Source organism: Acanthopagrus latus, chromosome 11, assembly GCF_904848185.1.
Source record: "Acanthopagrus latus isolate v.2019 chromosome 11, fAcaLat1.1, whole genome shotgun sequence".
NCBI classification, from domain to species: Eukaryota; Metazoa; Chordata; class Actinopteri; order Spariformes; family Sparidae; genus Acanthopagrus; species Acanthopagrus latus.
In genome coordinates, this window is record NC_051049.1 from 10832662 (window position 1) to 10844177 (window position 11516).

An 11516-nucleotide genomic window follows, 5' to 3' on the forward strand; every position below is an offset into this window, starting at 1 on the left:
ATGGAATCACTGAAATCATATCCACCAGGTACTCTGGGAGGAAAAATACCTAGAACATGACCTAAGTGTTCTCTGTGGTGGCTGGGCCCTTGAACACAACCACAACATTTCTGAAAGGATAATCAGCAATCTGGCTAGCCATATTGATGTATCATAAGTTTATAATTGTATCAAAACACACCATTTATTCTTTCTTATTGTGGTTGTGTATGCAGTTAATATTGTTTTGTTGAAAGGGGATAAATAACTTGTAACTTACTAGTGTGGCACAATTTCTGGTTAACATGCTTTTCCAGAGAGTCAGAAAAGGACATCTGAAAAAAAATAATAAATCACAGTACATTCACAAATAAGTTTTATTTTAATCTTTTTTTATACATTATAACCATATCCAACACATTTTTATATTATAATAAAATGACTCTTCTCCCTTGTCTTTTACATAAATCAAAAATTTGTATATTAAGACTGCAAAATAGTACTCCTGTAATTTTTGTATATAGCTTTGTACACATACAAGTGATAATGCATTCATTTTGCTCCGAACGAATGCACATTTTGAGGGGAATAAGAAAGGGCAGCCATAAGCAGAGAGAATACAAGAGCTCTAGCAAGACGGCAGGCTAGCAAGTAACACCACCACCACCATGTGACCAACACTGACCTGGGTTAAAATGTTCAGTCAAACCCTTTGTACGATTTTCATACTTTCACCACAATTAATTGGATTAAATTAAAAGGGAAAATGTTTTCAAATAGTTTTTCAACCCAAGTATTTTCCAAAAGCACACCTCTAGGCTGGTTGTGTCCCAAGAGAAAGCTTGGAGCGTCACACGTAGCAGTACAGTGAAAACATAACCAAATTCACTTCAGGGGAAAGGTACGGACCAACAACGAAGAGAGAAAAAAAGTCAAATTAGTCAACGTGATTGAAATTTCATAACAACATCGCAGAGATTCAGGCATTTTGATAAAAACACCAGCTAATCATCCCCATCATGATCTTGGGAAATAAAACACACATACAGTATTAGAAAGATAATAAACCATGCTATATCATCCCATGAATACAATTTGATCAGTTTTCTCAATGTCAGTAAAGACATTCTGGCACGTATCAGGCCTCCACAGCATATGCCTCCTTCCGTGTGAGAGAGACAGCGTGGGGTGTGATTTGAAATGTATGCTGAGGAAACAATGCCAGAACAGTCGGAGTGTAGATCGCTGAATGAAAGAAATCAAAACATTCAGAGAGTACATTGATATACTGTTGCATGAATGTGCATACAATAATAAAAAAAAAATGATTAGGCGTTGAGAAACTTTAGTAGTCATGAGTACCCTCTTTGGTTCGTGACAATATTCACAAAGTGATCTTGAGAGTCATCGCTCATTTACCCCCCCCCCCCCAAAAAAAAACTTACTCCATACATTAACATTTGTCCTGCAGTGTCTACTCACAAATTTGATCATTACATTGGAGGTAATTGCAAGGTGTCTGCAGATAATATTTTTGCATGGATATGTTTCACAAGGGAACTGTGTTGGGAATAAATCAAAGAAATACCTGCATTCACCTTCAATAAAATCAATTTAAAATTTGCAAGTAGATCATATGTTTGGATTTCTCTCAGTTTGGAAATCTCTACAGCAGGTAATCTAATAAAATACAGTCCAACAAGCCATTAACCGTTGCCATAGAAAAGATTAATACAGAATATTCAACAATACAAAAAAGTTTGTCAATCAATGCAATTTCAGCTGACACACTGGCAGCCCTTCAGTGCTTTTACATCCTCTGTAGCATTGTGGAAAAGTGAGGTTGTGGCTACTCTTGACACTGGCATGGTGGAGCTGTGGCCTTACAGTACAATGACTCAACTGCTGGCCCTACTGCTGGTGAAGAAATAAATGAACGGGGAGGCCGAAATGTTTACCCAAGAGCTAGATGAAAAAAGTGCCAATGTGTGTGATGGCTTGTGTATGTGTAAGTGCAGAATCTTTATGTGTATGCAAGCACGACCCAGAGGTATGCCAGGGCAGTGAGGGAGGGGGTCTGTTCACTCAGTGCCGCGGGTGGGAGTACTGGGCTGGTTGAGGCCCATGGTTTTGCACAACCAGCCGGCAAAGTCCACTTCCTCCACTTCTGATCGCTTGATGAACGTGTGGCTCTGAAATAAAAACACAGGTTTTTGTACTGTTAGCACTGTAACTTCACAATTAATAACCCTGCAATCAAACTATCAGATGAGTGAAAACAAGCTTAAAAACGCCCACCATCAGCATCTTCAGATCCGCTCTCTCAGCAGGGTTTTTGATCAAACTGCAGACACAAATGACACCACAAAAGGTTACTGACATGAGCATGGGAGAAAACACAACTTCAGACTGTGTTACTTTGTTCATCTCCACAGGACCCTTCTAATTAGTCACCCTTGTAGTTTCAAACAGCATTTTGGACGCTTTATTCGCTCACGAGGGCGGCTTGTTTATTCAGTTATCGAAATATATCAAATAAGTATTTCCAATTTTGTATTATTACCATTTTCTTTTCCATTTAAAAAAAAAATGTTTTATATCATTCAATTTGACTCCTAATGTTTTATAAACTTAATACTGTTTTAGTAGTTTTTTAATTAATTTTGTACGATTTTATTTTCTCCTGTAAAGAACTTTGTTTTTGTATAAAGTGCTATGTAAATAAAGTTGTAATAGTTTTTATTAGTCTTTGTTATTTCAGTCAAAACCAACTGATGTCTACAAGGAGGAAAGCACAGAACTTTAAGCTCACAGTATCATCTACAGCCCATGATTAATTTTTGCATAAACACAGATAAGAGCAATGGGCTTTTTTTCTGGAAGTTCAATCTTTAAAACTGCTGCTCACCATTTTGTCACAAAGTCCTGGAAGTCATTGGTGAAGACTCCAAGTGGCAGTTTAGGGGGCGGCTGAGGACAAACAAAGAATAAAAAGATCAAAAGCGGAATAAATTATACAACCAAACACTGTGTGCACAAAGATAGAAATGTGTTTTGTGGTAAAGAAAATACGTTTGTTTTCTCAGACCTCATTGACAATGTAGTCCAGAAGTTCAAAGATGGCCATGGCAGGTCGACTGTCCATTCCATGTCCTGTTGGAGAAGTCGCATATCATGGACAGAATGAGAACTTCTTTTTCCCCCACCAGAACAACTCAAATCACATCTTAAGCAGGCATTAATTCAAGGCTTTTATCCTGAAAACAAGAAATGCTGTCACGGCCAAGTCTATAAAAATCTACATGTATGCATTTTTAAATGTTGTTGTGTTTCTCACCGCTAACGGGCCTGCCTGGTGGTCTGGGCCTCTGCATGTTGGTGTGAGGCTCCCCCTCAGCCCCGTCCATAACAGCCCGTCCGAAGATACCTTCCAGCTCTTTGGCGTCTGGTGGGGGGATGGGGTAGCGGCCAATCGCCAGCTCCACCAGGGACAGACCCATGCTCCACACGTCAGACTGAACCGAGTAGTGAGTGCCCTGCAGTCTCTCCGGCTGTTGAGAAACACACGATCTACGTCAGAGGGAGGCAGGTAGAGCCAAGATGCCAGGCAGGAGAGAGGGTTGGGCAGAGGGTTGGGTGGGGAAGGTGCAGGAAGTGGAGGAGGGGGGCGTTATGGCAAAGAGAGTTAGGGTGTGGTGAGGGCAAGAGGACAGAGGATGGGAGGGTTTGGCAGGCGGGTAGCTTTGGACTGTTTTTAGCTAGAAGGGTGAGCAAGGACAGGTGTGTGTGTGTTGGGAATTTTGATAAAGGGGAAAGTGTCTCTACACCACTGGTGCTTTGTGGGTAAGAGATGGGAATAGGATGGGACAGGCGAGCAGCTTTCGGCACTGCACCCACAAGGTGTCTAAGAGTGAGGGGAAAGAAGGACGAGAAAGAGCGAGCACAGTTGCCTCGCTCTTTGCCAAAGAGCCCTTTCCTGGGCACAGCCCTCGGCTCTTGGCAGGGGAGTGAGGGAGGGCCAGAGGAAGGCAAGGCAGAGGGCGGGGCCATGTGAACAAGAGCAATGTGAGAAAAGAGGAGAAGGAAAGTGGGGATAGGGCCAGAGAAAAAGGGGTGGGGGCGCAGGCGTGCAGAGCTGACTCACCGACATGTAGGAGCGCGTTCCAACAAAGGAGTTGGCCATGGAATCTATGAGCTGGCCGCTCACGCCAAAGTCGCACAGCTTGATCTCCCCGCGAGAGTTGACCAGGATGTTGGAGGGCTTGACATCTATGTGGCAGATACAAATGTAAATTCACGTTTCCAGTGAGTCTTCATACTCAACACCTCACTTTTGACACTGACAATTTTGGCAGACATCAGGAAATCATGACTAAACAAACAGAGAGGACCACCTCTATACTGAATAGGTTCACACTCACACCAGTTTATTATTCAGAATATGACAACACTCTGATATTTCTAAGGGTTCTGAATAAGCCCCCCCCCCTTTTTTTTTAAAGTAGCATTTTCCAAATAAGACATGTGAGATATGATGTTATTTACAGGTATTAGGAGCATTCTGTGGACATGTAAGAAATTCATAGCATGAATCTTATACACAAACCAACTAGCCAACAATTTGCAAGGCCGATGAAAAGATGCATTGACTAAAGGAAAGGCCAACATTTCTGGCCGTAAGAGGAAACACAACTACTTTTAAACATCATGAAAGACTTGGACATGCACAAATGTCACCATGCTGATCTTTTCAAGAAGGTGGCTGAAGGAATGAAAGAGGGAAAATGTGTTTGCAGGGTCAGACAAGTTCGCTACCAGTGGAAAACTTCTGCTGTCCTGTACTTTGATGGATAAACATGTTATGGTGCATAAATGTACGTTCTGTAACTTGAAATTAAGGGAACATTAATTTGAATTAGCCGTGTAAATACCATAATAGGAATATTGTTCTTTTTTTTCAGAAGAAGAGCAAAAATTGGAGCTTTTAGAGCATGTAAACTTACTCAGTGGTGTGTTAGTATCATGTGTGCTTGTTTATGTGAGTATGAATACGTTAGCAGAAGTAACATGTATGTACATGTGTCTAAATGACCATACCCAAATAATGACTGCTTGTATCTGTGTTTTTTTATGCAAGATACATGTGCAGGCTTTGATAACACATTTACCTCTAAAGACATCAAAAACTATGCATTTACCTACTAACACAACCTTTCTGACAAGTTGATATCGTACGTAGATACAAAAAAAGTTACTGCAACACAGAATGGCTTCAGAGACAAATACTTAGATCAGGACTACAGCCTGCCGTGAGAGCCATAGGTGGTGTGCTTTGTCTGCGGTGCTGCATTCATCGAGCGAGGTAGAAAATAGCTACGACTCAAACTGAGCCCCTGCTATAAACAAGCGCGGTCCTCCGCACTTCCCGCTCATCACTGAGCAACATCCTGCAAAATAATGGGCTAAGACTGAGCCCTGCAATCTGTCCTCTGTGGTGTGTGTGACCCCCTCCCACGACACGTGAGGAGCGACAGAGAAAGAGGTAGCATGAAATAGCGGGAGAAAGACGGAGAGAGAGAGACAGAGGGAGGGGTCAACAAGGCGCGGCTGCTGTATAATCACATCTGAGAGGCTGCAATTACCGCCTGAGCTCACAGACAACCGTCCTCAAGTACCACCGACCCTGTAGCAATGTTAGACGCCTTTCCAATATACGGGTCTGACTGCTACCTTTTACCAGTACATTTCCTAACAACACGACCATGGTTGGTCTCTGGTGTGCTGTGGAAGACTTGTGTGCCTTGCACTCTGCTATGGTGTGACTTGTATTTTTGTTTCAATACAAAGATAATAGTTTTTACAAAGCCTTTTTTTTTCCCTTCTTGCTACAAATTTCTATGATCAGGAACTTGTGTTATTCCCAAATAATAGCTTTCCTTGTGGTGAGCGTGCTAAAGCTCTTAGGAGGTTGATGCAGTACATATGGAGGAAAACAGCATGAACACAATTAATACAAATTTGAATATGAAAAGGGACGACTGGAGCCAGCCTTGTTTATGTGGCTGCATTTAAAGTGGTTTAAAGGACAACAAAGTTCATAGACATTTGGAAATAGCGATCATACCTACATGTTTGGTTTTTTTTCATGCAATGTTTTGACTGTTGACTATTTACATGAGCTGAATCTCTGCTTGTTGCCTCACAGGCATCAGCAGAATTAAGCCACAAATCATAATGTACGGATGGGAATCATTACATTACCCGCAATAGACGTCCATAACAAAACATCTACATTGAATTATTTCTAAATGGAGATGACTGTTTGATGACTGAGTTTCCCTTAAAGGATTCTCATATGGGGTTTCTTTACAGTCTATGGCTATTCCCAAACAAAAACAATGAAAAATAGTTTCACATTGATCTCTTTCTACTACTACTACCTTGCGGTCAAGAAACCATTCATGTCCCATAACAAATAAGAATTAGCAATTAAAAACATGCCAATATAATTCCGTCATACCATTTTACTGCTGCAGTAATGTTTTAGAAGTTGATGTGCTCATAACATTTTAGTGACGGATTAGAGACAAAGTTAAAACAGCCTTCATAGTCCATACACTAAACAACTGCACAACTGTGGTCAAAAATAACAATGTATTGCTTAATGATTAAAGTATCATTAAAATCGTAGCGATTCTTTTTTTTTTTCTCACGTCAGGTTAGAAGCAGCAGTTTCATCATAATATTATTCGATCTAAGCAAGTTATTTACTGGAAATAACAAATAACCGAAGAAGTGACTGTGATCAACACTGTGATGTGCAAATTAAGAGTGCTACTAGAAGAGGTATGTGCACAACGCTACCCTCCACACCTTTGTGTAAACATACACCCCCTGATCAGCATCATCACTCTAAGCCCAACAGTGCTGTTAGTCAATCAACCATCATTTGATTTTGTAAACTAGACACTGGCTATCTGTTGTGCTGCAGAGATCTGAAGATGTTGCAGACGGGATTCTATGAGTGACACAATTTATTGCAACACCATCCTCACCTCTGTGCATGATCTGGTGCTTCTCCCGCAGGTAGGCCAATCCCCTCAATACCTGAAAACAAGACAGGAAACCATGTAAAAGGACACAGAAATACAAAAAAGGGCCAAATCTCAAACAAGAGTCAAAACAGATGCATGGAAAGTACGCTTTCGCTGTGTAGGTATCACTTAAAAACACTTGATGCAAGATTTTAAGTTGAGTTAAGTGCAGTTGGCTCTACTGTTTGTGACTCACGCATGACATCCGGTTAGGCAACATCACACTCCCACAATCAGCAGTGCACATGTATTCTAATAAGCTTTAAGAATCTTCATATCACTGCCAAATAAAAACTAAGACAAATTTTAGCATTTGGTGAGCTGTCTTCTGAACTACATTTGTGCATGTAACAGAATTAGTGAACAACTTACAGCTATGCTAACTTTTCCAAGGATTTCTTCTGGGATTCGTCCAGCCTCCTTCAGGACCTGGTCCAAGGATCCACCATCCTGTAGAGACAAGTCGCACTGTCAAAATCTGACACTCCATTTTAAAAAATATAAGACAGTGTGTAGCTGTATCCAAACACGTCAATCCTGTGTGCGCTGGTGGAAGGCCCTCCAAACAGTCTTTGTCTCTCACCATGTGCTCCATACAGATGCTGATCTCCCCATCGCTGTAAAAGGCCCCATAGAAGCCTACAATGTAGGGGGAGTTGCATTCATGCAGCACCTGCAGCTCTCTGATAATCTGGTTTCTGATGGCAGGCTTGATTTCAAGGTGGATCAACTGAAGGGGAGAGAGAATGAGACCATAAACTGCTGCTCTGACAAACACAAGAGACATAGTTACATCATTCACACACTGACCCCCTAACATCTCGGGATAACACATTTCAGAGGTGATGGTTGGCTTTACTATCAGAATATCCAGCTCATCTGTGTGTTCTGTTAGCAATCACAGCACATAATATTTTTTGAGTACTCATTTGAAATGGCTCCAATCAGGGACACACACCAGGTGAGTCTACATACACAGAGAATGTCTTAGAACAACAAGTTTCCGAAGTGTTTGTCATCATTTGTAGAATGTTCACTGAAGATTCAACTACTGTGTGAACACACAGTAAGCCGCTTGATATCTAGCATACAAGCTTATGCTTGTTTGAGTTGCTGCTGCAGTTTCTGTTTGGTGTCTCAAGAAGTTCCCGTCTCTACTGCACTATACACCCTGTGTCATCATGAAAATGAGGAGAAAGTAGACTAACCAGCTCACTTCAAGTATACAACCATAAACAGGGATTGCTTTAACTGCCCAATAATTATTTTTGAGGCAGATGCACACATCAACATTTGAGATCTTTGATTCTTTTTTTTAATGTACACATAATGACTGAGGCACTGCTTGTAGATGACCTCAAACATGTACATTTTCCAATTGTTATGCTCTTTTTTCATTGAGTGTTGGACTCACCAAATTTTCTGCAGCTCACATCTGAGAGACTTAACTCTCCAAACTCTCCAAACTATTTTAAGTAATCTGATGAGTTTGTTACTGATACGAGCGTGGCATGCTTTTCTTTACACAGCGCGTCAATGTGGCTTCACGCAGAAGCAAGCGCAGCAAACCAAACCAACACATGAGCTAAGGTGCTGTGATACAATCTACCTGAATTCCTGGAAGTCTGTTTGAATTGTTCTCCATCCAACTGTAACACTACAAGGAAATACAACAAATATCCACTCTCACCTTGCGAGCCATCACCAAACCCGAGGGTTTGTGGCGGACCTTGTTGACCACTCCTCCATTTCCTGCACCCAATTCGCATATGGGGTCAAAATCCTCGTCTTTCAGCTCCCCGACCTGAGCTTTCTGGGTGAGGAAGGCTTCCAGTCTTTTCCTCTGTTGTTCGTCAAGGTCCAGCTCTCCGAGTTTCTTCTGTAAGGCCTCGAGGTTGGCTCTGTGAGGAGGAGACATCAAGGTTAATATTCCTGACAAAGAATTGTGTAATACAATTACCTTATTAAAATCCTTAAAAGTGACAGCTGTTGCTTCTCCCCCATTGATAATTCCAATATATATGAATGGGAAAATATCTTTCATTTCACAAGTTATACTGCTGGACACAAGATGTCTCCCATTTCCACATCACACTTATGTACGCTGATCATCAGACCAGGACTGGCTTCTAAACTTTTCGTGATGTCACAAATCACGCTTGCAGGCCTGCCTCTTAAAATCTGATTTTCAATGGGCACAGAGTAAATGTATAGTTAGGCAAATACTGTTAAAACAGCCTCCTACTGTCAAACTCTGCACAAGCATCATCCTATACAGTCAAGTTCAATCATTCAACTGTGTGAACAGGAAGAAAACATTTTTTTTGACTGGAATAAGACCTTTAATTGTGGCTACATAGGACTAGTTTTAAACACTGTTTGTAAAAATAGCACACACATATAAACAATCACAGACAGTTCCTCTTTAACATAGGAACCATTCATTTTAACCCACAGTGGGGCGACTCACTCAGATGCAGCATCAATGGTGTTGGAGGTGGCCTGTCCTTCCCCAATGGGCTTAATGTTCAAGGGAACGGGTCTTCTTTTGGGAGCCATGTCAGTAACTACCCTAAAACGACTTTCTGAAATAATAACAAACCTGCAGTGAGCTGGGAAGCTGCAAATCTAGCCTTTAAGTTACTCGAAACTTAAAAAAAAAAAAAAAAAAAAGCAACAGGATCAGCTCTGGAGGGCTAGGAAACTTGGCTAGCTAACGTTAGCAAAGTTAGTATGCTTTCGGAAGCATGTCAGTCAGATATTACGGTGAATAATGTCATGCCGAGGTGCTCTTCACACGTCAGGTCGTTTTCCGGTGCATCTACAGCGTCAACACATTTCGATTTCTCCGCTTCTGCTGGGTTATCTACCTGCTGCTACTAGCCACTAGCCGCCTAGCTGCTCCTAGCTAGCACCAGTTCCAGGAAAAATCGTGCCCTGGGTCTCTCGGTCCTAACGTGCAGCCTCCTCGCCTCTCAGCTCGCGCCACACAACGGCCAGACACCGCAAGCTAACACCGGGACACCGACTCGGCTCGCTTCACCCCCCCCGCAGCAGCGACAAATTCCTCCGGTGTTTCGGCTCGGGGTGTGCGGGGCTCTGAAGCGAGGAAGGGCTCTGGCTGTGGCTGTTGGTGCTTCAATACAGGAAGGAGCAGCTGCAGCATCAGACCTGTGTGACACCCACAGGGAGAGCCCCTCATAAATAGCGCGAGACTGAGTGAGGCCGCCTGACAAGTTGCTGCGAGTGAGGCAAAAAAGAAATCTCGTGGGAAAGGTACGACATCTGCAGTTTGTAATAACACCTCCGGTATGCCGATTTAATGAGGTAAAAGCCCAGTGTAATATCCACCACCACTGCTGCTTTCTTATGTGTTTAATGGCTGTTAGTAAACAAGCTGCGAAGTACATCACTGCCCCCCAGTGGTGAGAAGAGGGAACTGACGATAATACAGCAGGTCATACTTGGAGGTGGTATTATCAAAAAATAAATCCAGTGTCGTTTTAGTTTTTAAAATAATGACAAAAACACACAAGTTTAGGGGGAAACATTTGATATTGTATCTCTCCATTTAATTCAGATTATGTTTGATGTGTTTTGGCTGTTTTCCCACTAAAATAATGAGCCTGTTATAATCAAAGCTTGCAGTAATCGTCTCCAGGCTCAAGTGATGATTTTTTTTTTTTCAACTAGCAGCATATTCATCAATGTTTCAAATAGATTAATATTACATTTTCAAATTTTCCAGCGTAAGAACAGCTGCAAATGGAACTTGTGTTGGGAAATATTTTGTCAACTGCTGTCTCCACGGTCAAGAATAAACAGCAGGTCCCCGAGAAGTGCTGAGAAAATCACGTAAGATGATTGAGAGCCACAGAACAGCGACTAGATGAAGCTTTTTGTTACAATTTCGTAGTCTTATCAACAAACACTGGTAAATAATGTACTCATCTATGTATCACTCCATCCATATAATGATGTTGGCTGTAAATTGTCAGTTATGCCACTGTTAACATGGCACATATCATGTGTCATCATCTTTATCACTAGCAGTGCACACACAAGCAATGCCATAAATGCACGAAAGCTTCTTTAACCAAACACGCCCCTGTAGTATATAACTGCTCGACTTTGTTTGTCCAAGTCCCTTTCACTTTGCTGCTGACATCCAGTCCGGATAGTCAACACAGTGCAAACATCACACAGAACCCACACACATTCTCAGAATATCCAAAAGTCTGTGATGTACAGCACCTAAACTGAGCTTCCTCACATGTCCTTCACTGTCTGACACATCACACAAACAAACCCTCTCTTGTTTTGACTATGGCTGGGAATATTACTGGTATAATAAAGGTTAAATAGAAAAGATTAAACAGAGAGAGACAAGAAAGTACACACTGTGTTCTATATGTTGTTATTAGGATCTTGCTCTTTTCACAG

General features: G+C 41.7%; 1 protein-coding gene across 1 annotated transcript; it reads right to left on the reverse strand.

Moving 5' to 3' along the window:
• Positions 1–338: 338 nt before the first annotated feature.
• Positions 339–10440, reverse strand: map2k2a (mitogen-activated protein kinase kinase 2a). Its single transcript, XM_037114247.1, has 12 exons — positions 9944–10440; positions 9544–9658; positions 8764–8974; positions 7657–7803; positions 7446–7523; positions 7035–7086; positions 4124–4248; positions 3317–3530; positions 3068–3132; positions 2888–2949; positions 2278–2323; positions 339–2171 (listed from the first exon to the last, which is right to left on the reverse strand). Exons 2-12 carry the CDS (start codon positions 9630–9632, stop codon positions 2061–2063), a joined length of 1200 nt encoding a protein of 399 aa, XP_036970142.1. The 5' UTR covers positions 9633–9658; positions 9944–10440; the 3' UTR covers positions 339–2060.
• Between the last annotated feature and the right edge of the window lie 1076 nt (positions 10441–11516).